General features: G+C 34.8%; 1 protein-coding gene across 10 annotated transcripts in view; it reads right to left on the reverse strand.

Moving 5' to 3' along the window:
• The window catches only part of KIAA0825 (KIAA0825 ortholog), a 260,619-nt gene that overhangs the window by 140,443 nt on the left and 93,595 nt on the right, over window positions 1-26,581 (reverse strand). For 9 of the 10 annotated variants that reach the window (XM_040540323.1, XM_040540322.1, XM_040540327.1 and 6 more), the window contains 6 exons: window positions 26,123-26,388; window positions 24,679-24,829; window positions 19,421-19,611; window positions 17,093-17,275; window positions 7,958-8,068; window positions 2,412-2,551 (listed from right to left, as the gene is read on the reverse strand). In XM_040540323.1, the coding sequence (XP_040396257.1) occupies window positions 2,412-2,551; window positions 7,958-8,068; window positions 17,093-17,275; window positions 19,421-19,611; window positions 24,679-24,829; window positions 26,123-26,388 (1,042 nt within the window). The remainder of the gene's footprint in view (window positions 1-2,411; window positions 2,552-7,957; window positions 8,069-17,092; window positions 17,276-19,420; window positions 19,612-24,678; window positions 24,830-26,122; window positions 26,389-26,581) is intronic. The other variant, XM_040540325.1, reaches the window with a different exon arrangement.

Consider the following 26,581-nt stretch of genomic DNA (forward strand, 5'->3'; position numbering starts at 1 on the left):
AAAATTGCAAAACCAAATATTTTGTCAGAAAATTAAAACAGTATCAGATATTCATTATTTCTCCCTGCAAAGGCACAGCAAAGGCACATAGACCCTTACCTGACTCAAAAATATGTCCTAAAAAAATTCAGAATGCTGTACATTGAAAACCAGTTCTGGGCATACATCACACTGTAATTAAGAGTATTTCAACATACCTAGTTTATTTAAACTTGTAGTTAAACTTGTAGTTTTAACTTTAAGTAAACTTTAACTTATAGAGGTCCAATATCTAAATCCAATTTTCCAGTTATTTTTGGAAAAAAAAATAGTTGGAAAAATAGGTCCATTTTCTCCAATGGCAATGTTCACTGGAGACACATAAGTGGTTCAGTTTTGAGTATCCTGATTTATTGCTTTCCATATGTTTGGTGTGTCAATTTTAGATTTGAGGAGCTTTCTGTTTCTATGTACATTTCATATATCATGTTACACATAAAGTATCAAAAGTACAAAACTTTTCACCTGTTCATAGAGCTTATATGTGCATAACATGGGGTTTCAGTAGCTTCATCAAATATGATAATCTTCTTACAATATTTAGCAACACTAAATCACGCATACACACATCCTCTAAAATACTCTGAGACAACTCTGTAAATCCCAACAGTACTTCCTATTATAATGAGGAAAATGTGTTAATTCTGACCCTTACCATGGTACAACTATATGAGAACAATAGGAATAAAATTAAATGTGTTTGTATGATGCCTACTAAGAATATCCTGAAGTATACCTATAGTACACAAAAAAAAAAAAAAAGTAATCATATTGGTACAGTTTATAGAAGGAGAAAGAAACCCTGTGTGTAAAATCAAGAAAAATGTGAAAAGGCCCTTCCTATTCAAAGAATTCTTATAATCTAGTTAAAGGTTACTGATATATATATACATATATATATTTTTTTTTTGGCAGGGCAAATCACTCAAAAACTACTGTTTTTATCTCTTTTTATGCATAAAATTGCAGATTGCTAAAGTTTACTCTTGATGAGTACATAATTCTGGAAGTTTTTTATCATACTAAACAAAAGAAACCTGAACTGTCATTACTAAGGTATAACTTATTAGTCCATCCTTTCTTGTACTGTCTTGTACTATATAACAGCTCACACTATCAAAAATTTTAGCTTATCTAACACCAGTAAAGTGGATGTATAGGAGAAGGAATAAAGATTACAATCACTTTACCATTATATAATTAAAACCTCATTGAAATTTAGAAGATATGCATCATTATGGGTTCCAACTTTATGTAAACTGAAAGTTCATTCATAGCAATACTGTAACTACATTAATAAATTCTGTGTAAATAGCACATTTTCTAACTCATAGTAGCATATATTTCCCTTAAGCTCGAGAGGTTGGTCAGTCAATAGATGAAAACATATTCTGTCAGTTCATCCTTGTGATAATTTAAGCACCTACTAAAATTCAGTACTGGATAGTGCTAGAGTAAGAATATGATCCTGATCAAGCATTTGTCAATCTTTGTAAATGATGACACATATTTGAGTAGGTAAGTGAATGCAGTGCAGTTCTCAATAAGATGCATGACAGAAGTAGAAACAATGTTGTATCCCCGACTAATGTTAGACCCCTTTAAAATGACAAAATTAAATTAACTGAATTAACTAAATAATTAATTACGTTATATTTAATACTATGTGATCTAATATCATGTTTGATAAGTAGAGAGAATGTTTTTGCTAAACAAAGGTAAAAACTGATAGACACTCATTCAATATTGCTGCAAAATTATGGCAAACGCGTGATTATTCCACCAACTTTTCAACAATCTGATCATTCGATGCAAAAACTGTTAAAAGGAAAGATGTGAGAGAATTTGTTGCTTCAAATACAATGTTAGCAGAATTAAAAGAAAACCTCATAAAACCATTCTTTTATTTGCCCCACTTTCATAATGACATTAATGACAGTATTAAGAAGAGGGAGAACATAAATGTACTTCCAGAATACCTACAGTGATAAACATGTAATAACATAAACAAAACCTCTAAGAAGCTTTTCAGTGAAGAAACATAATTTTGAAAGTAATCTTTCAGTTCCACACCTTTAAAAATCTATGTAAAGCAGTTGTGGTATCAATGCACTGTTAAGTTCAGAGTCATTTAGACTCCTTTGCATTTAAGATATCAGCCTACTTTATCAAATTGTAGCCTGCTTTGAAGCTATGAATACTCAGACTGACTGAAAAAAAAAATCATTAAAAAAACAATGAACCTTTCTTTTTCTTTACTCACTCAAGAACTGTCCTACTGACAACTGATATCCCAAAGTATTTAAGTAGTTAAAAATGAATTTGTGTTTCTCACTGATATTCTTAAAAGGATCAACAGCGTAAGTACTTACTTGAACTTCTCAGTAAAATTCTCACTAAGAGACAATCATGATGTAGCAAGGTTTCCAAAAGCAAGTGCAAATTACAATGTGGCTGGGATAAGAGCAGTTTCAGTTGACCCTGGGCTGCCATTTCTCCTGCTGATGGACTCCTTTCAAAATGCAAGATAAAGACAGAATAATGCAGTTAATTTATCTATGAAATTAATATCCTTAAAGTGTGGATGTAATGCTAACTCCCTTAAATGTCAATTCCTCCCAGATTACTCTGAAAATTCTTTCATGCTTGCTTACTTTAAGGCAGCTCAGGGAAGGAATTACATTTAATCTCAACTAGCTAAAAGCAAATTAACATTTGGTAGTCTGCCAAAGTTATAACTGATACAAATCAACTTCACTTATCTTTTTCACGGAACCATGTATAGCCTTGTTCTACCAGGCAAAAAGGAGTATTCTTGTGCTTGAATAAATTTCAGGCTATTATTCTTTAATTTACTATCATGTTAATTGTTTAGTAAGAGCTCTGAACTGTCCTAAATGAAGGATATGAAACTGTTACTTTAAATAAATAAATAAATAAATAGATAAATAACAAGAGGGAATACTCAAAGGGTCTGCAGGATTCTGCATTAGGCTGAACAATTCTTACACATAATGAAAAATTCACCTAAGTATTAGACTGGTTGGACTGCATTGCCAGCACAGAGATGTGAGAAAGCTTTCAAGGAGATTGTAGTTTTCTGTTTGCTGTTCCATGTTCTCCAGAAGTTTAGGTTTCCAAACAGAAATATTCTAGGGCTCCCTCTGAGCTCAGCCAATGTCCTAACACCAACCATTAGACTCATACTGGAGCAATTAAAATGACCGTGGATTTTTATTTCACCTTCACCAAATGTTTTATGAGTTCAGCAAGCAGCCTCCTCGGGACTGAAGTTCTCATCCTTTCCCCTCCTGGCTGGTCTGCTGCCTCTGAGAGAGCAGCGCATCTGGAATGCTTCACAGCCACCCTCGTAACATCTTTTTCTTTTCAAACACCCTTTTGATGTTTCCTGGACAAATCCTGGGACCAGAAAGCATGCATTGTTCTGCAAGTTCTGCAGGAACTACAGGGTAACTACACAGGTTAAGTCTGTTGCTGGTGGCAAAGTGGGGAATCACTTCCTGTGCTCCTCAGATTTTTTTAATCTATTATTTTCTTATTTCAGACATTTTAAAAATGAAGTTTTCAAAGTTGGTTTGGCAGTAAAATTTTCCTTGAAAGCCTAATTTTCCCTTATTAACTGGCATATACATTAATTTTACATTTAGACAAGATTTTGAGGGTTTTTGAAATTAAATTCTGACATGTTTAGCTATTTATTTATTCATTTTGGTTGCAAGTTTATACAACAATAGTTGCTAACTTTGAAAGTTTATGCACTGCATATGCAAACTCTTATGCACATAAATTTTACACCTACCAGTTATAAAAACTACATATGCCTGGATGCATAAACTATGCAAGCACAAACATTTTCTGCTAGTACACAAACACTGTCAGCATCAGTTAAAGCCTTCTTCATTAGGATCTATGTTCTTCTGCCATACTAGAAAAGAATTAATAGGCACCTGCACATTTACTTTATGTGCCATTTATGTGCAGCTATTGGGACAAAACTGAAATGTTTTCATTCTATGTTGCACATTTCTGTGACCATCTGAGCAGTCCAAGTGTGCCACCACCCAACTCAGCTTGTATGTATGCATGAAAAGAGATGACTGCACAAAATCTTCACTGTTCATTCAAGGTTACTACATAGATAGTGTATAAAACTAAAACCTGGAAATGAAAATGCCGGTTGACGTGCTTCTCTGGTTTAGTCTCTCATCTGTATGCTTCCATTACCAGAAATTACCAGGATGCCACAGATCTTGCAGGGCAACCTTGAGGCAACCTAAGAAAACCAAACTTCCACAACACCACTTTCCTGCAGGACCTTTCTAGCACACTATTATGCCAAAACTTTGCAGTTAATACTGCAATAGCCAAGGGGGCTATTTAATAGCCAATAGTAAAGGGGGATTTTACACACTTTGGCCTTTGGGATTTTAACAGTAAAGCCAATACCTCTGAGTAGCTAAGCAACATACTTGCCATGAAAACTCATGTACATCTTTTTTGATTTTTATCTCGTACATCATTTATAATCCTTGACAATGTAGCACTGTCTCGACAATGATGTTTTTGCACATAAGTACATATTGGATTCTAATAATATTTGTCAGAAATATATATACATATGCATTTAAATCTTGATAGAACTTGCAGCCAAAATAATTTTTCTATATTTAAACACACATTATAAGCATACTTTAGGGTTTGCATTCTTAGCAGTATTACTGTCTACACTTTCAAGATTCATACGTACATGAACTCCAATGTGTTTTAAGAACTAATTAGTTGTTTGTAATACATGTTTAAATTCATACAATTACTATATTCACACCAGACTTGGTACTCTGGCTGTGACTAAACTCAATATTTCACAAATTTAGTTAAATTATATGGGCCAGTTTCACGTTATTTATCTTCTTCCTTGAATGCCACATGTTATGAAGTCTAATAAGGTTAGTCACTGCCTTCAAAATACGAGGAAAGGGACAAGTTTGGTCAATTAGATTAATGAAGGATAATATTTTAAATGAATTCAGAAATAAATGCCATTTTTAGAATATTTGAGTTGAAATAAAACTTGTCTGTCATTGACCAGATGGGAAGTTATCATGTTGTAATATACACCCGTTCTTGGCTCCTCGAGGCTCTTGCAAATTGAAATGTACAATGGTGTGACTCACTTAGAGGAAAAATAAAATATAGCAGACATTCCCTACAGCCATGAAACTAGCACCAATAAATGCACTGAGAAGTTTTGTAATGTGCATATGGAGAGGCATATGTTCTCCCATCCTCGTAGCTCAGTACTAGTGAAAATAAGACTAGCCTCATAAAAAGTGACAAAAGGTGAAGTACATATAAATATCACACATATAAATGTTCAGTTTTGTACAGTAGAAGAAAAAAAAAAAAGAACTCATTTGCAAAGGGTATGATTACGAACCCCAAATGAAGCAAAGAATGAATCACAGTTACCACTAAAGGAACTGTAATATAAATTATAATCAGTAATTATTTATTTTGATAACCAACTATACAAAGTGGGGAAAAAAAAGAAAACCTCAAATGATAAATTCAACATTTTATAAGGAAAGTTGAAGTCAGATAGATAAAACACACTGTAACCATATAAATATGAGAACTAATGTAGAAAACCTGGTTAAGTAGTGAATCTGTAAAAAAAAAATAACAATTGTAAACAAAATTATTTCTAGGAGAACTTTCTCCTGAAATATCAAGGTTAGAAAGAGCAAATACTTAATATTTATATTTATGACAGACTAAAGTCTTCAAAATCCTCTTAAAAACTAGGTGCCCACAGCTGGGAGCTGTACAATGGCCTCTGCTTTCAATTTTGGTACAGACAATTAATATTTATATTTATTAGCTATGGAAAGAAAAAGCATAAAACAATCAAGGAAAAAGTAGGATCCTCTAATTAACAGTTTTCTGCAATACGCAAACATAATGTGTCTTGTTATTATTCTAAATGCAGTATTTCAAGAAAGAAAAACTTCTATATCAAAAATATACAGTGTAAAACCAATTACAAACTTATAACACCTCAGGACATGTTCCTCAAAATTACTTAACATAATTTTTTTCTTTTTTCTTTTTTCCTTTTTTATCTGAGCACCTGAAACGTGTGCTGTTAAAAGAAGACATTAAGTATTTTACCAACATAGTTCACTCATTATCACAAAGACAGTACATATGCATAGACTATTATTACACAGGCACACTAACAATATGTTTTCAGAATTGTCCTTCCTTTTGGACTTCTCATTTTCCCAGAAAAACAAAACAAAACAAAAACAAAAACAAAAAAGCAGAGAAGACACTTCATTGGCTGGGGAGATGTATGCTTTCTCACCTTTCATCCAGAGAAAATAGGTCTGGAAAAGTTTTTTACTATTTATTCAAAATAAATCTGCCCCAAACAGCATCTACAAAATCATAATTCCACCTCAGAAAAGAGAACTCTTTAAGACTGAAATAGTATCAACATTTCCTTTAGATACTTTTATGCTGCAAAGTGTACTCACTTAGGAAGTCATCTTCCAAAATTCAGAGTTCACACCATAATTTAAATTCTGAATACTAGCCTTGGACTAGGGGATCAGAAAAATGGCTTTTTTTCTCCTGTGAGTCCTTAATGAAGGATAATTTTTCTCAGAAATAGAATACATGCATTTTCAAGTGATCATGTAGTCATTCCCTCTCCTATACCCTCCCTGTCGTCTCCTTTCTTTCCATCCATGTGCAACTTACAAAACCATTGACGAATTTCAATGAAATTTGATTCAGAGGTAGAGATCCCACATACATATTATCCTTCAAGCTTTAGAAAAACTTAAATGACTACTTTGAGCAGAGAAAAGCACAAAATCTGAATTCAATAGGTAATTCATTCTGTGGCATTTCAGTAGGCCAATCACACAACTTTGACTCTGTCACAGCATCTATTGTGTTATTAGAGGCACCAGGAAAGGACCTAACTACTGCTGACATGAAATTAGGGGTGAGGGGTGGAAAGAATACAGAATGTTCTGCACAGTTTGGGGTAAAATCATAGGGAAGATACTGTGATTAGGAAGATACAGGGTAGGAGGTCAAAAACTGACAGCATGTTGGACTTCAACAGGTCACCTCTTAAGTGATAACATACTTCCCTAAAAAATAAAAATACTTTCTCAGAAAATATAAAAACAACTCACAAAAACAGCTTTTCATAAAAATGGAAAGTGAAAATCTCTTGGGAAATAACTTTTGAAGAGGAGGAGGAGGTGAAGGGGTTAGGAGAGGATCTACGCTGGTGTGGGAGTGCTTCAGGTTCAAAATTAGAAAGGGAATGACAGCACAGCTGGTAGCATATGTCTCATATGTAACTTGTCATTATATGCAGTGACACAGAAAAAGAAATTAAGCTTTTGCCTCTAATCATGCAGTAATCTCCCCAAAATCAACTACGATCAAGCAGCATATATTTGATGTGTTATTTATATATCAGACCCTTTTTTAACCAGCAATCAGAAACAGAAAGACATACATTCTTTATCTCCCCTTTAATTATAAGTCTTTGAGAACTGCACCTGTGCTGAACTACATTATTGTCAAGAGCTATATACTCTAATTAAAGCAAGAAAACCTTAAATACAATTCAAATATCAAACATAATGAATATACGGGCAAAAAACTACACAGTACACTGCTTTCAATGTGACCTTTCTTATAAATTCTTAACTTTGAAGACTAGGGGAATCTGTAACGAATATTCAAAAATGCTTCTATATTGTTTCATCAGAATATTAATTAGACATGTATCCAGATATAATCTTTTCCAAACTATTTGATTAATGTTGACTATCTGGTAGTTTTATTAAAATCGACTTTTGTTACTCACTTCAGTAAGGAAGGAAAGGATGATGGTATGCAAAATAACCAGTGTAATGGGTGATAAAAGTCTTTGGAAATAACTTGAGGAAGATGTTCTCCAGAATTGTTCAGAAATGTCCTGAAAAGAGAAGAGAAAAGAGAAGAGAGAAGAGAGAAGAAGAGAGAAGAGAGAAGAGAGAAGAAAGGAGAAAAACTTCTGAATCACATGGGACACTGAAAATCCTTTTGAATCAATAATACAAATATATATATCAATAGAAGATGGAGAATCCCTTATGATATCTAGCACTACATATGTGTGCATATATGTAACTGCAAATTTATTGATCTTATTTGATGCTACAAATGTCATTCTCATTTTATTTGCTTTCACTATTTGTAGCTCAGTATCTAGCACTTTCAGTACAGTTAAAGCAATTGTCTTCATATATTTAGTCTCATATAGCAGGTTTTCAAACTATATTTTAAAATACATTGAATAAGCAAATTGCTCTTCAGCCATTTATTTCTATTGCTCTTTTGTTTTTGCACAATACATGCATCATATTATCAATATATCAGTATCATAAACATAAGTAAAATATATTTTGAAATTATAACGGTTATCTTTTGCATTAACATCCAAAGAGACATAGACTTTGGATGGAACTGGAAAAAAATGAATCAGAAGACTTAGATCTCCCTCACTGGCTTGTAAGATATAGATAGAATAGTGGTGGAAATATCTGCTGTTTTTTTTTAAAAAATAAGAACTGCTGAAGAATCAGATAAGCTAGTTTTATGTCACTCCTCCTCCGTTACTTCTCTTACCTAAAGGCTGTGAGAGGCAAAAATCATGTTCAGTGAACTGATAACAAAAATTAACTATTCTTATTTGTTACTGATGTTATTTGATTATAAAAACACATATGTAATTGTAAAGACAGAATTAATACTTGACTTAAATTATTATTTAAGAATTATTAAATACAAGAATAAAAATTAATAAATATACTAGTATTTGTACAACTCTGTAGCAACTACAATGAAATAACTGTGATAGAAATGGATGTCCCTTGGTCTCATCTTTTTTTACTCTCATTTACAATAAGTGCAATTTCTGCAGAAGGGATGTCATCCCTTACATCCATCCTCCATTAATCATTATCAATTATCACTCTTCTTGCAACTCACTTTTTGACTTACTTGGCTGTGAATGGTTCATTTTACTAACTTGCCTTCTCTAAAGCTTGTTTCTTTATATATCATGGCTGGAATTTTCCAAGTCACGTTGTGGAACGATTGGTGGAGGTGACTTATTGAAACTAAAGGTATGTCCACATCTTAAGAGAAGGTTCAACATTGAGGATATTTTCAGGGTGAGAAGTGGTAGATACGCAAGGAGTCTGTTCCACAACAGTCCCCCTGGCAACATAACCTGCAGCCTTAAACATTGGGAACATCAGGGGAGCTTGGTGTGTGGAGTCTAAGAGAAATAGCATAGAGAGTGGAGCGGAGTGAAGACACCACAACCAAGCTCTGTGCTATCACTGCAGGGATGGGGAGCCTGATGGTACTATGGGACTGACAGACTGCATAGACAACCCTGAGCCAAACTGATCACAAAATTATGTCCTCTGGTGAACTTTATTCATCATAAGTTCATTACAATGACAAAATACACCTCCATCCCAAAGGCTGCGTGCCTCCAAGGTGCTACCACACCTCAATGAGCATGTGCTCTGAATTTCTCTGAGCCTGTAACTTTAAAGCAAAAGCAAGACAATTTTATACCAATCATAACAAAGAGCAACTCAAGCTCCACCTAAAAGCAGGAACATAGTGAAAAAAAAGGCTCAAGAGAGGAAAAATGTTAGATGGTTTTTAAAGTTGTTTAATGTTGTAAGGCAACATCGCAGACAAGTCAGGAGGACATCACTGACTTTTGGGGTGGACTCACGGGCTGTACCTCTCTTCCCCCCCACAGGGATGCCTACTTGGTCAGACTTGAACCCTTGGTAAACCCAACTTGAACCCTTGAACCCTAGTGCTTCCCCAAGAAACCTAACATTCTCTATAGAGTTGTTTCATAAGCTAACTTGTATGTAGCTGGTTGTGTTAGTTATATTCTTGGTATTTGCACATGCTTTGCAGACAGCATCTTTGTCACCAGCAATCCAAAAGAACCTGTCCTCCTGTAGCTTCAGTAAAGTACACCAGTTGTTAATCTGCTAAACTGAAGGTGTATTGTATTATTTGTGTGTTCGTGATTGTGGTAACTTGGTATATTGGATGTGACTGGACTTTAGTGCTGAATTGGGCACACTCAGAATCCAAGCGCAGCCACCCCCAGCCCCTCTGATATCTGAGGACAAGTTGAGATGCAAGTGGGTTTAGGTCTTGCCAAACTTCTTTACTCTTTAACACAGCATATGCAAGAAATGTAATTACCTTTAAAAATGCCAGTTCTGGGCTCTAGAACTGGCATTTTAGTATATTTGCTTTACTTTCTGGAGAGATTCAGTTTTATTCCCAATTTTCAGTAAGAATTCTTTCTGTTGCAGTAAGAGGTGAAGGATATTTAAAATATCTAAGGAAGAAAGATGAGGTTTTTCTCAGGACAGGAGAATCTTTTTATATGGCATAAAAAAGTCACTGTCACAACATAGAAACAGTGAGAGTAGATTTAAACACTTAAAACTGGAGATAGAATGAAAACCAATTGGAATACAGTCTCGAAGATTTCCTTACCTAAAATATAAAATTTCCTTTTTCTTATAGGGTGCTGTATCACAGTGGCATTGACAGTATTTGTGTTTTGTCATTTTATTATTTAAAATTACTTTTAAACTTTTTTTCACAGTTGTATATCTGTAATTTAGAAGTACAGCTACAATGTGCATAAGGTCACTGTTTGCGTATATGACTGCAGATGAAAGAAAATTACATTCTGCTTAAGGAAGACAGGTGTAGAGCTTCTGAACTCCTCCAAAAGACAGGGAGATTTATTTGGAAATTACTGATCAAACAAAGCTGGTAGAAACAATGTATTACAGACTTTTAGAATGATCTTAAGTAAGCAATATCTGAGCAGAATGGTAAGCATATTGTAAATTTGTACTCTTTGTGAATTCATGAAAAATTAAAGCTGAGATCATAATGTAAATAAAGGGAGTACTTAAACAGAAAAATAATTATTTTAAAAACAGTAACTTCAACAGTCTGAGAAAATTCAAGAAAAAAAATGTTATTGTCTCTCATCCCCTGAAATATTTCTCTTAATATAGCAAAGGACCAACTTCCTACAAGAAAGAATGATAGATACAGATCGGGTGGCTATCAAAGAAAAAAAAAAAGAAAGAAAGAAAAAAAAAAAGACCACATCTTGTCTATGGATAGTGTATGAACTCTTTTAGAGATTTCAGGCTAATGCAGGTTGTTAAATATGGTCTCTTAGCTGTCTCCTGATGACAAGCACAGGGCATACATTTGGCCTCTAAGGCTTAGAGCAAAACCTCTTTGCAAATTTTGAAACTGACATGGAGAAAATGTGATGGTTTAAAAAATTATTTAAATTTTACTACCTTCAAATACTATAAAAAGTGAAGTGTGTAATGATAATAAAATGGTGCCAGCAGTACTCAGTGTCCACTGCTCGTTATGTAATTCTTACCAGAACATAAGGCAAAACCAACCCTCTGCCAGACTGTTTAAATCAACTACTCTTCTGACAGAAGTGTAATAATAGGTAGTAGAAAATTTGTTTTGTCTACAAGATATGTTAAAGCAGCTGCTTATAGTCTCAAAGCAGTGGATAGCATCTGTGAAAGTATTTAATACCACAGCAAGATTCCAAGTTACAGGAGTTTTATTCTTCTGTACAGTATGACAAGGTGAGAATTGATCTGGTAAACATCAGTGCAGGTGTGAAATAATGAAATGCCAACAAGACGTATCCTAATGGTATTTCCTTGTAGACTTTGAAGAATTTAGCTCTTTATAGGGAAGAAACAGGACTAACAAGTGACTCATAAGGTTAAGGGAAATATTTTCAGTTTTTTAAATTTTTACCCAATAGACAGCAATTTTACCAACAGAATCTCTAAATTCTTTTCTCAGAATTCAAGTCATTGGCCTGATTTCTGATTTTGAAAAAACAAGACATAATAATTTGTATTACAAAATCATGAAAAGCTGCATCCACCTTACTCTTTATGATCTTCACTAAAAGAAAGATTGTGATCTCCTACTCAGCACAGAAGACTAAGGAATATAATATATGTAATAATATATAACACATTCTACAAGCAGCTGGCAGAAGTGTCGCAATCACCAGCACTTGTTCTCATGGGGGACTTTAACTTTCCAGACGTATGCTGGAAATACAACACAGCCCTGAGGAAGCAGTCCAGGAGGTTCCTGGAGTGCATGGAAGACATCTTCCTGACTCAGCTGTTAATAAGCCTACCAGAGGGGGTGCCCTGCTAGACCTGTTGTTCATGAACAGAGAAGGACTGGTGGGAGACGGGGTGGTAGGGAGCTGTCATGGGTGACCATGACATGGTGGAGTTCTCTATTCTTGGTGAAGTCAGGAGGGGGGTCAGTAACACTGCTACCTTGGACCTCCAGACGGCAGACTTTGAATTGTTCAGGACACTGGTAGGGAGGGTCCCTTGGTAGTCAGTCCTCAAGGGCAGAAGGGTCCAGGAAGGCTGGATACTCCTCAAGAAGGAGGGGCTCCTTCAAGGCGCTCCTTCAAGGCGTAGGAGCAGGCTGTCCCTGTGTGCTGTAAGATGAGCCGTCAGGGAAGAAGACCAGTGTGGCTGAACAGGCAACATTTTCTGAGTGTTCAGGAGAAAAAGAGGGTTTATGTCTGGTGGAAGAAGGGGCAGGAACTCGGGGGGAGTAGAAGGAGGTTCCCAGCATATGCAGAGAAAAACTCAGGAAGGCTAAAGCCCAGCACGAGCTCAACCTGGCCATTATGGTTAAGGATAACAAAAAAAATGTTTTTACAAATATATTAACAGTAAGAGGAGGGCCAAGGAGAATCTCCATCCTTTACTGGACATTGGGGGGGAACATGACTACTGAGGATAAGGAAAAGGCAGAGGTTCTTAAAGCCTTCTTTGCATCTGTCTTTACTAGTCAGGCCACTTATCCTCAGGGTACTCAGTCTCCCGACCTGGAAGTCTGGGATGAGGAGCAGAAGAAAATCGCCACAGTTCAGGTGGAAACAGTTAGAGACCTGCTGCTCCACTTGGACTGTCACAAGTCCATGGGGCCAGATGGGATCCACCCGATGGTGCTGACGGAGTTGGTGGATGTGATTGCTGGGCCGCTTTCCGTCATCTATCAGCAGTCATGGTCATCCGGCGAGGTCTCAGATGACTGGAGACTTGCTGATGTGACTCCCATCTATAAGAAGGGCTGCAAGGAGGACCCAGAGAACTACAGGCCCGTCAGCCTGACCTCGGTGCCAGGAAAGATGATGGAACAGGTCATCTTGAATGCAATCACACAGCATATGTGGGACAACCAGGGGATCAGGCCCAGACAGCATGGGTTCACGAAAGGCTAGTCCTGCCTGACCAACCTCATCTCCTTCTATGACCGGGTGACCTGCCTGGTGGATGAGGGAAAGGCTGGTGATATAGTCTACATCAAAAAGGACAAAAAAAAATTAAAAAAATGTACAGTCAAAATGCACCTTTGTGGATGACACTAAACTGGATGGAGTAGGTATGGGAGTTAACAAACGGCAGAGTGATGAATCAAAGATGAGAGGGCCATCAGAAAACTCACAGAGTTCACATAGGTAAAGTGCATCTTTACTAATGTAATGATGAGGTAAAGTGCTCCAGCAACAGAACAATAATAACCTAGGCTCGGAACTGATTACCAGCCTTACAGAAGAACCTGGGTTTTATGGCCTGTACAGTGTTGAATATGAGGCCACTGTGTAGTCTTATTAAAAATAGCACAAACCGTACACTGGGCTGCATTAGGAGGAGTACGGCAAGCAAACTAAAGACCGTAATTCTCTTCATCTACTTGACACCAGTTAAGCCAGATGAAAGAAGTGGATGATGTCATTGTGAGACCTCTCTTAATTATTTTTTAAGGATCTTGGGAATATGGAGAGGTCCCACTTGACTAGAAGATGGCAAATATTGCCCCAGTTTTCAAGAAGGGCAAGAATGAAGACCCTGGAAATTACAGGCCTGGCAGTCTCACTTCAATGCCTGATAAAATTAAAGATCATTCTGGGAGTTACTGAAAAAACATTTGAAAGACAATGCATATTGCTGATAGCCAACACCAGTTCACAAGTGGTACCATTGTGCTCAACTAACTTAATTTCCTTTAACGACAAAGTTACCCATCTACTCGACCAAGGGAAGCCAATAGATGTTATCTTTTGGATTTCAGCACAGCTTTCAATACCATCTCTCACATGTATTCTTCTGGACAAATGTTCAGCACACAGCTAGACAAATACATAATTGAACAATTGACTGGCAGGTTGGGCTCAAGTTCTCTTCGCAAGGCCTCTCTACTCCCATGGAAGTCAATGGGTCCTCCCAATTTAGGTCTTGATCTTTACTTACTAGAAGTGCTCAAGGCCAGGGTGGATGGAGCTTTGATTAACATGACTTAGCTTAAGGTGTCCCACCCCGTAGCATGGTAGGACCCTTCCATCCCAAGCATTCTGTGATTCTGTGACTATACTGAAGTCACTTCAGAAAAGCCAGACAAGGGTGGAGAAAAATGAAACATAAAAAAGAGTGAGGGCTAAAAACTGATGATGGCCCAAGATTCACAGGTGAATCTTGCACACTTTTCATACAGAAAAGACACTAAGTGACAGCAGGAAGCACAAGGTCTGATCTGAGAATTAGGAAAGAGAAACCATCTGCCAGAATCAGTTCATTTAAATTAAGTATATTATTAATTTTTCAGCACCCCTATTATTTTTGCTGCATTTGAACTACATAATAAAGATTCTTGAATAATTCTAATTCCCTTGAAGTAACAGCCAATGCCACATCTCTAGTAAGCTGGAAATCAGCCAGTACTATTATTAGTGAACTCCTGAAACACAATGGTCTGTCATCAACACTTTTATGATTACACAGGACTTTCTTAAGCAGTCTAAAGTTTAATTTAAAACTATCCCCTGCAGGGAAATCTTGTGGTACAAATAGAGAGCATGATAGATTTAATAGCAAAATCTTTACTTCACTTCTAGTTAATTTTACCGAAGTTTTCCAAGGTATAGAATGAACATAACAGATGGAAATTTTGATTATACAGCTGTAATTCTAAAGAGAACTGATGAAGGATTAATATTCCTTTAAAATCATGCATAACCTCTAAATTTGTTATTGATAGATTGTTAATGTGATGAACTACATATAGCTCAGTAACTAACGAACCTAGAAATTCAACATAAAATTTGGTATATGAAAGCACTACCAATTGGATATAGTCATTTGAGAAACTAATCTGGTAAACCTGTCTTTTCTTTGTAATCTGAAATATAATTAGTGGGTTAGGTTACCTGACAAATATTGGTTGTAATGAAACATGCAATATAAAAGAACTATTTTGATATAGAGTCTCATAGGGTTTTGAAAACAAAAGTGCTGAATACACAGTTCATAAAATGTATTCCTTTGAACTCAGAGAAAAACCATGCATCATCTCTCTAACAATGATTTTCAGTTTTAATGTTATGTTTATAAATATATAACAAAATATGACATTTTTTATATTCTTCTTAAGCAAAATTTGTCAGTTTTGTTTGCAATTTGCAGAGGACTTTGTAAAAATGCTACATACTGTACATGGCAAGTTTTTGATATTTAGAAAACCAAATTAGTATCCTGAAACTTAAATGCATAAGTATGAAATCTATATGACCAAGTAGTAAATCTGTAGCATTCTCAGACATACATATAGTCTGATTTTGGGGTGGTCCTGTTCGGACCCAGGATTTGGACTTTATGATCCTTGTGGAACCCTTCCAATTCAGGATATTCTATGATTCTATGATTTTACATAAAATACAAAATACTTTCACCCTCTCCATTGGTACTTTACACTGGAATTCAGTGAGTTCTGAGGTTAGCACACATTTTTTTATCATTCCAGGTATACATAAATCTGTAAACAACATTGATTAGTGGAGGAGACTGGAATAGCTAAAAGGGACAGAATACTTATTTTAGTCCATAGATCTAAGTGCTTTCACAAAGGAAAGGTGACATGCTAAAACTGACAGTAGAAGCAGTTATAGCTACCACAATGTCCATTGCTGCCCACCTTAGTTTTGCCACAGCAGAATTACTTAGTTTGTTCATGAGGCACCCTCTTAATTGGTATCTACATAAGCTTGAGTTATATAAGCTCACATACCCAGTTACAATCCACTTTTGCATGTTCCACTAATCCCATAAATATTGAAATGAGACCACATATGGCAATAAATATGTAGTTAAAGAAACTTACACGAAGGACTCCATCTTCCTCTTTGTAGCACTAGTATTACTAAGAATATTCTTATTTGGAATAATAAAATAAAAAACAGTTGAATAGGTTTTGACTTTTTTCATTTTCTAATATACAAATTTGAGATTTCTCTTTGTATTTTCTCTTACAAAAGAATTTACTTCTGAATTTTTAGCACCAAAAACAATTGAAGACTCAGATCTAACTTCAGTGCAAGTAATGTCTCTTTTAGTTTGCATTAGTGACTTCTGAAGACATAATTTTTATAAAGATGGGAGTTTTGTTCTCTTTCTCTTAAAAAAAAAATTAAAAATTGCTAACACTTGCTGGTCGCGTAACCAGATAATAATTTCAGTAAATTATCTTTAAATTCTAGTACTCATAGAATTATTATGGGTTGACAGCAGAACATTCTATTGAACATTGAAGAGGTTAATCCAAAGCTAATAAAGTCCCAGTAGACGTTATTGGTCTTTAAGCAAGATCATAAAGATGAGTTCAAGACCAAATCAAGAAACTTTCAAAGGTTATCAAATTGTTTCAACAATGTGCATTGCATTTGTATTTCAGCACAACTATTCATCTTGAGAATACATCAGTGTAAGTTCAATACCCTATTTTATATCAAATTGAATGTTTATTTCATACTCACTCATACAAATTCTTCAGTGGTGAAGTTAAAATAGCTAGCACAGAGAGCAGATTATTGCAGTGGGTATGTATTTTATAGATCTTGAGATCTCTGTCTTCATGTGGATTCAGAAATTCCTGTACTGAACTGCAAACTGACCACAGCATGTTTTCAGTGGACATCAAAATTGCTACAATATCTATTCTGTAGGAAAGAAAATGGGAAAATAGTATTACATAGGACATTAGGATAGTGGTAAATTTCAATTAAAGAGTTCTCCTCTGACAACAAAAAATACCTAAATTATAGCATTGACTTGAAATTTCATCTTTCATCAGTCCCTACTGTAGAAATTCTGAAGCTATTATGGTGCAAATGTGCAGCTCTGTCACATAAAAGCTGTTACTGACACTAGTCAACAGAAGACTAGCAAAATATGGAAATGTCCTCTTTAAAAGGACCATGCCACTAGATGGGAACAACTTACCTTCCACACTACATCCAAATAAACTTAATTTAGTTTTCCTTATGATAACATAATATTAGATTGTATATACTATTTTCAAATTCTACTAGAGGAAAAAATTAATGACAAGTGAACTAAATCTTCAGTTTGCAGAACTTCAACTGACAGGCAACACATTATGATGCGGAACATTTCTGAGTCAGTAATCAGTTACTTTGATATTGAATAGCAGAGTATCATGGGTAATTGGCCTAAACTATAGCAAAAACCCAAACTACAACAACAAAATTTCACAAGAGGATGCTGACATACAAGAGATAGTAAATAGACGGATAACACAAAATATATGGCAGGCATGAAGAAGGACTTCAAGAAGCACCTAAGTGCCTAAAAGCTGATGGGTAAATATATGATCATCTGCATTTTAAAGATTCCTCTTATTTTTGGAAAACCTATGCAACCAGATGTGAACAGGGATTTGGCAATATTATAGATTTCTAACATCTCAAGAACCATTGAGAGAAAAGAAGCCTCCAAAGCACAGTAGTATATGTGTGTGTGTATATATATATATATATATATATATATAAATATATAAAGAAAACCAGTGATAAAATGTATTAAATAATACTCATTATAAATTGCTTTTTCATTTGCATATGACTGGATAACTCAATTCATTTAGTGATAAATTCATGAATTACCTTATGCAAAACAACTTAGCTTCAAAAAAGGCAATGCAAAAAGTTCAGTTTTGTTCACTAGTTTGACTCTAACGATTATTTCTACATTTAAGGAATACTGTGTCAATACATATTCTTATATATCTGAGATATTTTTTTTTTCCAGCAAATTTTCCCCCAAATTTGCATGAAACTATCTTCTCTATACCTGAAAATAAAGAAAGACCTAGAACTGAAATTAAGGCAGAAATAAAGCATGTAGACATTGGAATACCCTGAATAACAGGTTGTGTTTTCTTCCCCAGCTATATCAAGAACGTGAGCTTGTACAAATTACTTAAACCTTCCATGACACTGTCTTCCTCTTCACAATAAAACTTATGAAGGCAGCACATAATGCTTAGCTCACTAATCACATAGAACATCTCTGCTGAGTGTCTTCCATCTCCTACAAATGACAACCTCTTTAGTTTTTCACTCACATGGCTACCATGGAGTATATCACTTTCAACATTTAAACACAGACACATATATTCATGTAGTAAAGAAGAGTAGCAAAGAGCAGGATGACAAATACACTGATTTATTCAATCAAACAAAACACTGGATAAAAAGTGAAAGGACAGAGATAGGATGAACTTCCACCTTGAAACACCTGTTTTAATATTTATTAAAAAGAGCCTCTGGGAAAAAAGAATCCCAACAAGGAGAACTTCCAACTTTCTCTTTCCTAAAATGACAGGAGAAGGAACAGCCTTCTGCACTGCTATCTTCATTCTGGTAAATATTTTGATGTGACCCAGTAGGTCTTTCACTTGAAAAGGTGTATGAAAAAAATAGAATGCATGGAGTTTTCTTCATGGATAAATGGTTTGATTTTTAGGATGCCAATTCTTTCCACATTTTTTGGTTGCAGCACCACTCCTCGATCCACTCTTCATCATGAAACTTTCAAAATGTCAAGCAGTTTATATCACAATTTCATAAATACTTATTTGATTCTGCCTTCTTCAGTATACAACTACCAAATATACCTAAATATAAAAAATATATCGAATTAAAATGATCCTGAAAATATGTTTTGTTTATACCCCCCCGTGTATATTAACATTTAACTTGAACTAGAGCAATGTATAGCAGAAAACTAAGATTTATGTATTTTACCCATAAAAAGTATACGTCAAATATTAAAACTGTTACCTGATTTGTGGGGTTCTCTTGTAACTGGGACAGGCCTGCATATATCTGGAGGACAGCACGGCTAAAGATTGCTCTAGAACATCGGTAAGAATCTCCTGGGCTAACTTGGGAGGTAGAATGGTCCATAGGTCATGATGAAGAGCACAGCAGAAGTAATGCCACATCTGGACAGAGAATGAGCATCTTTCCCCCTAGCAAAACCACCACACAGTAAATAATAGAAAAACACCTTCCAAAATGTCAATTCAGTTTCTGCGAGTCTAATTAATTCAACCTGAAAGGAAATAGCTGAAGAATTTCAGGCACATGATGATCAAAAAATGGTCCTTGACAAGATGTGAAACATCTTTATTAGCAAAGAAACACTTGCTCCATTTCAGTTACAAAACTAGAATTCTGCCACCAAACTAAACCACATGCATTTGCCCTTCTATATCCTTAACTAACCTACTCTCAACACCTATAGTGTTGTAAGTCCAGTTAAAAAACATATTCTATAGGCACTAGAATAGTCGTATGAATTTGATACACCAGTTTCTTTATCCTCAATAGAAAATAGTTACTTAAATTACTTAAGTTTGTGTATTTCCCCACATTCATAATTATGACATAATATAACCATGATTACAAACCTTTGGTTATGCATAGTGAGGGTACAGTAAGAATACTATAGGGGGAATACTATACTAAGAATACTATAGGGGAAACAAACAAACAAACAAACAAACATTGAGCAATTAAACTATTAATAAGAGGTCCAGAATTTATATATATATATTTTCATCTGATAATGGCAACGGATTTTAAAAAAATATTTTCTGGAACGGAAAATTGCTATTAATATTTCATTATCTATACAAAACCACTCCAAAACCAGAGAAAAATATAAAACAGTCAAAATCATAGTAGTCAATTCATAATATATTTAAGAAGAACAAATTTTAATTCAAATTCAAATATTTCAACTCAGACCTATTCAGAAAACAGCACTAGAATGAAGCTGAATCAAAAAAAAAAAAGTCCTGAACCTTCACCTCCCACATTCCAATGCAGTTGAGAAATATTTTAAGATTTTTTAAATATTTCTGCATTATCAGATATAGAAAAACCCATGATTTTTAAAACACTGTAAGAGTTTGATAGACATTCGTCCCTAAAGAAAATAATCTGGCTTCTTTTTAAGCAGAAAGCATGTAAGCAGATTGTTGGAAGTTGTCATTATTCCATGTTTCTCTGCCATTATATTTGAAGTGTAATTTATATTAAAAAGCAGCAAATTATGACAAAGTACTGAAGTACCTAACTTGTGACCACTGCCCTACTCATTAAATTTATGATTGACATAGGCATCTCTAACATCTCATTAAGGGGGAGAAAAAAGAAGAAGAAAAAGAAAAAGAAAGAAAAATCATCAAAACTACCAATTTTCCCATTTTCACTAATACAGAAAAGAAAAATGTAATACAGGCAAGTTTCAAAGGTAAATTATATGCCTAGTTTTCTTCACATGCAGAGCCAGTGGCATTTTAGAACAGGTTCAAGCATGATCCAACAAAACCAGTCTTTCTGATACTTGGCACAGTTAAGCCTTAGACATGTCTTTTCACACAGGTGAAACAGGATCTTATATTGATCAAAAATGGATCAGAACATACAGAAGTCAGATTAAAATAATTTCCCGTTTTTCTTATGTGAAACCATCTTTAAAAATTATCACAGGATATAATGAAACATCATTATAAGAAAGTACTAGTTTAATTCATAACTCTACTCATAACTTCATAAGTTTGCATAACTCAAAACTTAATAATACGTTTACGTAAGTGTGGATTTCTTAGATATAATGACTACTCTTGAGATATATTTCGGTAGAATTTATCCAGAAAAAAAAAAAAAGCCCTAACCTCATCTTACAGACATTTTACTAACACTTCCCATACTTTGCAAAAACTTTTCTACTTGTATAGAATAAACATAGCAGCTATAAAATAATTAGTCTGAATCCCTAATGGAAACTAATTCATTTTCATCATACCTTTGACATACAAAAGTAAATCTAAAAAAATTGCAAAAAAACATGAACACGTAACAATCAGATTTATAATTCTAACTGAACTTAATGATGTAGGGTATTTATTTTTAATAAGTAATTGAATGTCAGCTAGTTTTATTTTTTAACTATAAACATGAATTACTTAATTTTCTTTGCTTTATTTAATTTAAGGTGGTAAATTGAATAAAACTTTTTTATAACATTGTACCACCACTGCAGAAGCAACAGAGTTTCACTGAAGATTTAAATGGGCTTCATTCCCCTTTTCTGACCTGTTTGTTGTCATTTCTAGACAATTCCACTGGTAAACATCTGCTATTTTTGCAGACTTTGTATAACACACAGATGTGAGCTTTTATTTGGCTTATATATCAGGAAACAAGCAGCTGTGCTTTATTACATAAGCCATGTTCAAATATTATCTTTGAACAGACAATTCTTTATTCTTTGTCTATTAGAAAACATACGTTCCTAAAGCTACAGCAGATGTCTGTTACACTAAAAGCTTCGTTCCAAAATATAATCTGGAGAGCTGGCCCAGTGGCACAGCGGGTGTTCAGTGCACTCCATCAAAGAGATACTGAACCCAGAGAGTTTCCCTGGCAGCTTAGACTAAGTGCTGTATGCTCAGTTCAGATCTCACATTACCACAAAATCACTATATATATCTTTCAAAATCACTTCTTAACTTTTTAAAAAATATACGATAAAATCACTGTCACCTCACAGTGATTAGAATCTACATGTTTAGTCTCTAATTATAATGGTTCTTTTGGCTTTGCTTTTAATTCCAGTTACTGCTTAATGCACTAGGTGCATGTCAGAATGAGGACAAATGATCTGGTACTGAAATGGTTATAAGAGTGCAAATATATTTAAAAAGACATTATTCTTATTTTAAAAATGTAGAAAAGTAGTAATGCTTTGTTTTATAGATTGTAATAACCATTCGCTACCAATGTTCTTCTCCTCAGATGTTACTGTTGTACAAATAAATACAGACTTGGATATGGAAACTGCAGCTCTGTATAATCAAACACAGACACTGCCTCCCCTTCCTCCTTTCCCTTTGTCTTTCTCTCAGTGGTTTTCTCTTCTTTCAGGATGATTTACAAATCAGGTAAGTCAAGCAGTTTTATTAGCCATTGTAGCATTAATGACTAGTTGGGAACGGGAAGGAAGGCCATCACATTCTTTAATATCATTTGAATGCCCTGTATTATCAGGGAAAAGGAAGAATAAGCCCATGTGATTGCTGAAATGTAGGGTAGCCATTTAGCTTGTTTATAAGCATGCTATACAAGACTGAGGGAAGAATGGTTTCTTCCTCTTTCCTTCTCCCCTACTTATGCAGTGAGAAGGAGAAATGTTAGTAGGAGAACATAGAAATGTGGTTTTTTTTTCCTTTATGAAATTGCATTCAGGCTTTACAAATGATTACTGAATTTTTTTATAGTCATAATGTAATATTGAAAACTGGGGGACAGAAAAGAAAGGGTAATGAGGGGCCTGAGGTAAACTGTATTCAAGAGCTAGGCTACTCATGAGATGAGCAGAAGTACAGAGCCAAGTGCAGCTTCCCCTTAAAGTAACAAGATCATGATGCTGTTTACAGCAAAGGATACACTGAGAAGGCAACAAGGCCCATGAGCCGCTGCCTTGGACAACGGCACAAGCGTGTCTCCAGTCTGACTTAAGAGGAAGAACCTCACGCTTGCTGCTGAGTTTATACATTGGAAGGAGCAATCTTTCACAGCTAGAAGCTTATATAAAAAACAATAGGTCTTAAGCTATCCTGTTCTGCTCAGGATGCCTACAAGACCAACACAGAAGTCAACAGTTGCTCAGCATCATTCTTCCTGGTGGCATTCTTAGGAGATCTTTCTCCTTAGGAAAAAGAGCAGGGTGATGATATAAAGTTACATGTTTCTGACCTCAAGCCCTGCAAGTACACAGAGCCAAAACACCAGCTTTCCTCCTCTCTTCCTACATGTCAGTTTTGATTGGTACTGATAAAATTATTTAGCTAATTAATACTCTTTTTTTTGTTGAGATTGCTATTTGTGACAATTAGGTTTTCTCCATTGTTAATAACTGTCCTGTGGGGTTTATTGGGTCAGCAATAAACAGACACAGCACCATAGGAACTACAACCAATTAAGACCAGATCTACATCAGTTGCCAAAAGCCACTCAATTTATTACTTTCTTATCAAACCAGTATATCTGGGCTCACATTCAAAGAAAAGGAAAGTGTTTATTTCCTTATCTTTAAGGAATGCCATTTTGATGCCATTACCTATATTAAGCTTATATTAAGGCCTGTTTAATCACTAGTACAGACTTTTGTCACTGACTCAGCAGCTTTACGTGTTACATTTGTAGAATACATATATCACAGAGTTTTTTCTCTCATGTAAGAACTACAGAAAACATTTAACAAAACTCCCCCAATTCTCTCATACAGTAAATGAAATAAGGAAGGGCAAGACTTTGTCTTCAGGAGATCACAGTTATTATACTTCCACTTCATCCTTAAATTATGTGAAAAAATTTCAAGTAGTATACGTCTATAATATCTTCTACTTGGAAGAGGAAAAGCAATCAGTAAATTATAATAATATATTCACTTGACCTTAGTGTTTTTTTCTTAGAATCATTAGGACTGTAGTTTAAGAGCACACCCAGAACTACAAAATGCAGGTGAAATGCCACCAATTTCAAAAATATATAGCTGAATGCTGAAGATAACTATATTGACCATCTTTCCTTGTTACATACCTCACTCACAAAAGGTTAAAAAAAAAAAATTGAAAATAAACATCAAAGAATATTTAATCAGATTTAAGATTTTAAAAATATCTGTCTTTCAATTTTATATGTCACACTTTCTGCAAGAAGAAGAGTTAAAATGACAGTGACCTTTTTACTGAGTTCCATAAGGCATCTTGAACCTGGCACACAGTATTTTATTAGGCAAACAAGATAAAATCTCTATTTTAATTACTTATATCACCTATAAATTACTACTTTTTCTTATATCATTTCCACAGACATTTGCCTGCAAAACCAGATATTTCAAAACAATTAATTCCAACAATCTTTATGTAAAATTAGGCTGATCTTATGCTTCTAATTAGTCAGAGAGCTGGCAACCAGTAAAACACATTCTGTAAGAAGTAGGAATAGTAAACTTAACTTCACACCTCATAAAAAGCTTTGTAGTCATCCCAATGGTGGCTCTCAGCATCCTGTAAAATGCTTGTAGCACAAACTCTGACGCAGTAGTTCGTAACTTGAAACTGGAGAACGTTGATGAATTCCTGATATTGTTGGACAGGCACTAGGAACAGGGGTCTGTTCAGAGAGAATGATCAAAGAAGTAAAGATTGAAAGGCCATGCAGTAGGAGGTAACAATCCCCAGTACTGCAAATGCTTTTGATTATTAGGAATCAATCATTCATTTCCTTTCAGTCCTGGAGTCTGAACGCAACATTCACTTTTGAAAAAATCTGGTCTTTGTTTCACAAGTTCTTTAAGTATATCTACTCTTCTATAAATTCTCATTTAACCAAGTCGCTTGAAAATATATTACTTTAAGCTATTTTCTGAGATAAGAGTGCATTTGTCATTCAGTTACTGGGAGATTCTGTGTTGAAGCACAAATACACCAACATTAAATGTGATAAAGAAAACAAACACAGAGTCTGGAGATTGTTTCTGTTAGGTAGGTATTCTGGGGAAACATTTCAGAATACGTGTAAGTAGAATGATTGAGCCATATTTTGACTCAGGATTCCCCTTCGTAAAGGCACACTTCATGTAGCAAAGGGTTAAAATCATCAGAGGGAAAGTAGCTGCACAGTGTATATAACCCTTTAGGAATAATACATTCCTTCAAAATTGTTGTAGTTCAGGTGCTCCCCTCAAAAGGCCTAGTTTCTAATTTTAAGTCACATATGGCCAAAACACATGGACCAATAAAGATATTCCTAGTATCCTAAGCCAAAAAAAAAATAAATCCTAAAAGCACAGCTAATGTAATTATATTACCTTCCAGGTCAAATACTGTCTTAGACTTTACTGCTTCTCATCTTTCCTAATTTTCAATGAAAATTGAAGTGAAAATGCAATTTTCATTGAAATGAAAATGCATGAACGAAAAATAAATTCTAAACGTAGATTGGATATATTTGTTCACATTTTTGAACAAAGATGGTATAAGGAAAAACTGCAGAAGTGTATGTTAATAAAGTTCTCTTGGATTGTTATGTGCCAAATTTGATTTTAAGCAAATTCAGCTATTGCAAACGCCAGAAAGGAAAATTAAGGCTGTAGCCTTCTATTGATATGATAACAGAGTACTTTCAGCTCTCTGGACAATGCCAGTGATTCAAGCTTCATAAAAAAAAAGAAAAAAAAATTGATCTGCAAATCAAATGCAAATCTTACACATAAATAATTTGTTTTGTAATGGCTGTTTTAGATTATCAACAGCTTTGAGTCAGGTCTTTCCATAAATAGTACATGTAGTGCTTGTGCTAAAAAATACGATGCAATTTGGAAAACTATCATCATGCTGCATCACTAAAATGAAGTCCTATATTATTTACATTTAAATTAAATTATTACATGTAAAAGGGACTCACTTTTTGCTGTTTTCTCTCATTAAATTGCTATACATCGTAAAATGCTGAAAGACATAGATCGCTGTGGAAAGAGCAGCATACAAGTTTTGTAGAGGAGCCTTGGAGGGAACGTCTTTGCTTTTCTCCTCTAGTCTTGCCAGGACAGCTGTTGCTACTTTGCTGCAGGCCTCTATAAAGTTTGCTCTAATTTCCTGAAGAGAATCATCTCTGCATGCCAGAGCCAATGGAAGCAATGTGTCAAGTTCTTCCATGATGTCAGAACAAAACTGGGAGAAATAAACATGGCATCAAGTTATTTGTATTCTGACAGCATTGTTTAATTTATACACACTGGGGTCAGATTCTTGAATAATGAAATTGGCATAGAACATAAATATATTGAATAAGCTTTACAAACATTTCATTCTGTTGTACAGGGCAGTAACATTTATCTACAGTAAATGAATTATTACTTCATTC

This window comes from Cygnus olor, chromosome Z (genome assembly GCF_009769625.2).
Source record: "Cygnus olor isolate bCygOlo1 chromosome Z, bCygOlo1.pri.v2, whole genome shotgun sequence".
Taxonomy (NCBI): Eukaryota; Metazoa; Chordata; class Aves; order Anseriformes; family Anatidae; genus Cygnus; species Cygnus olor.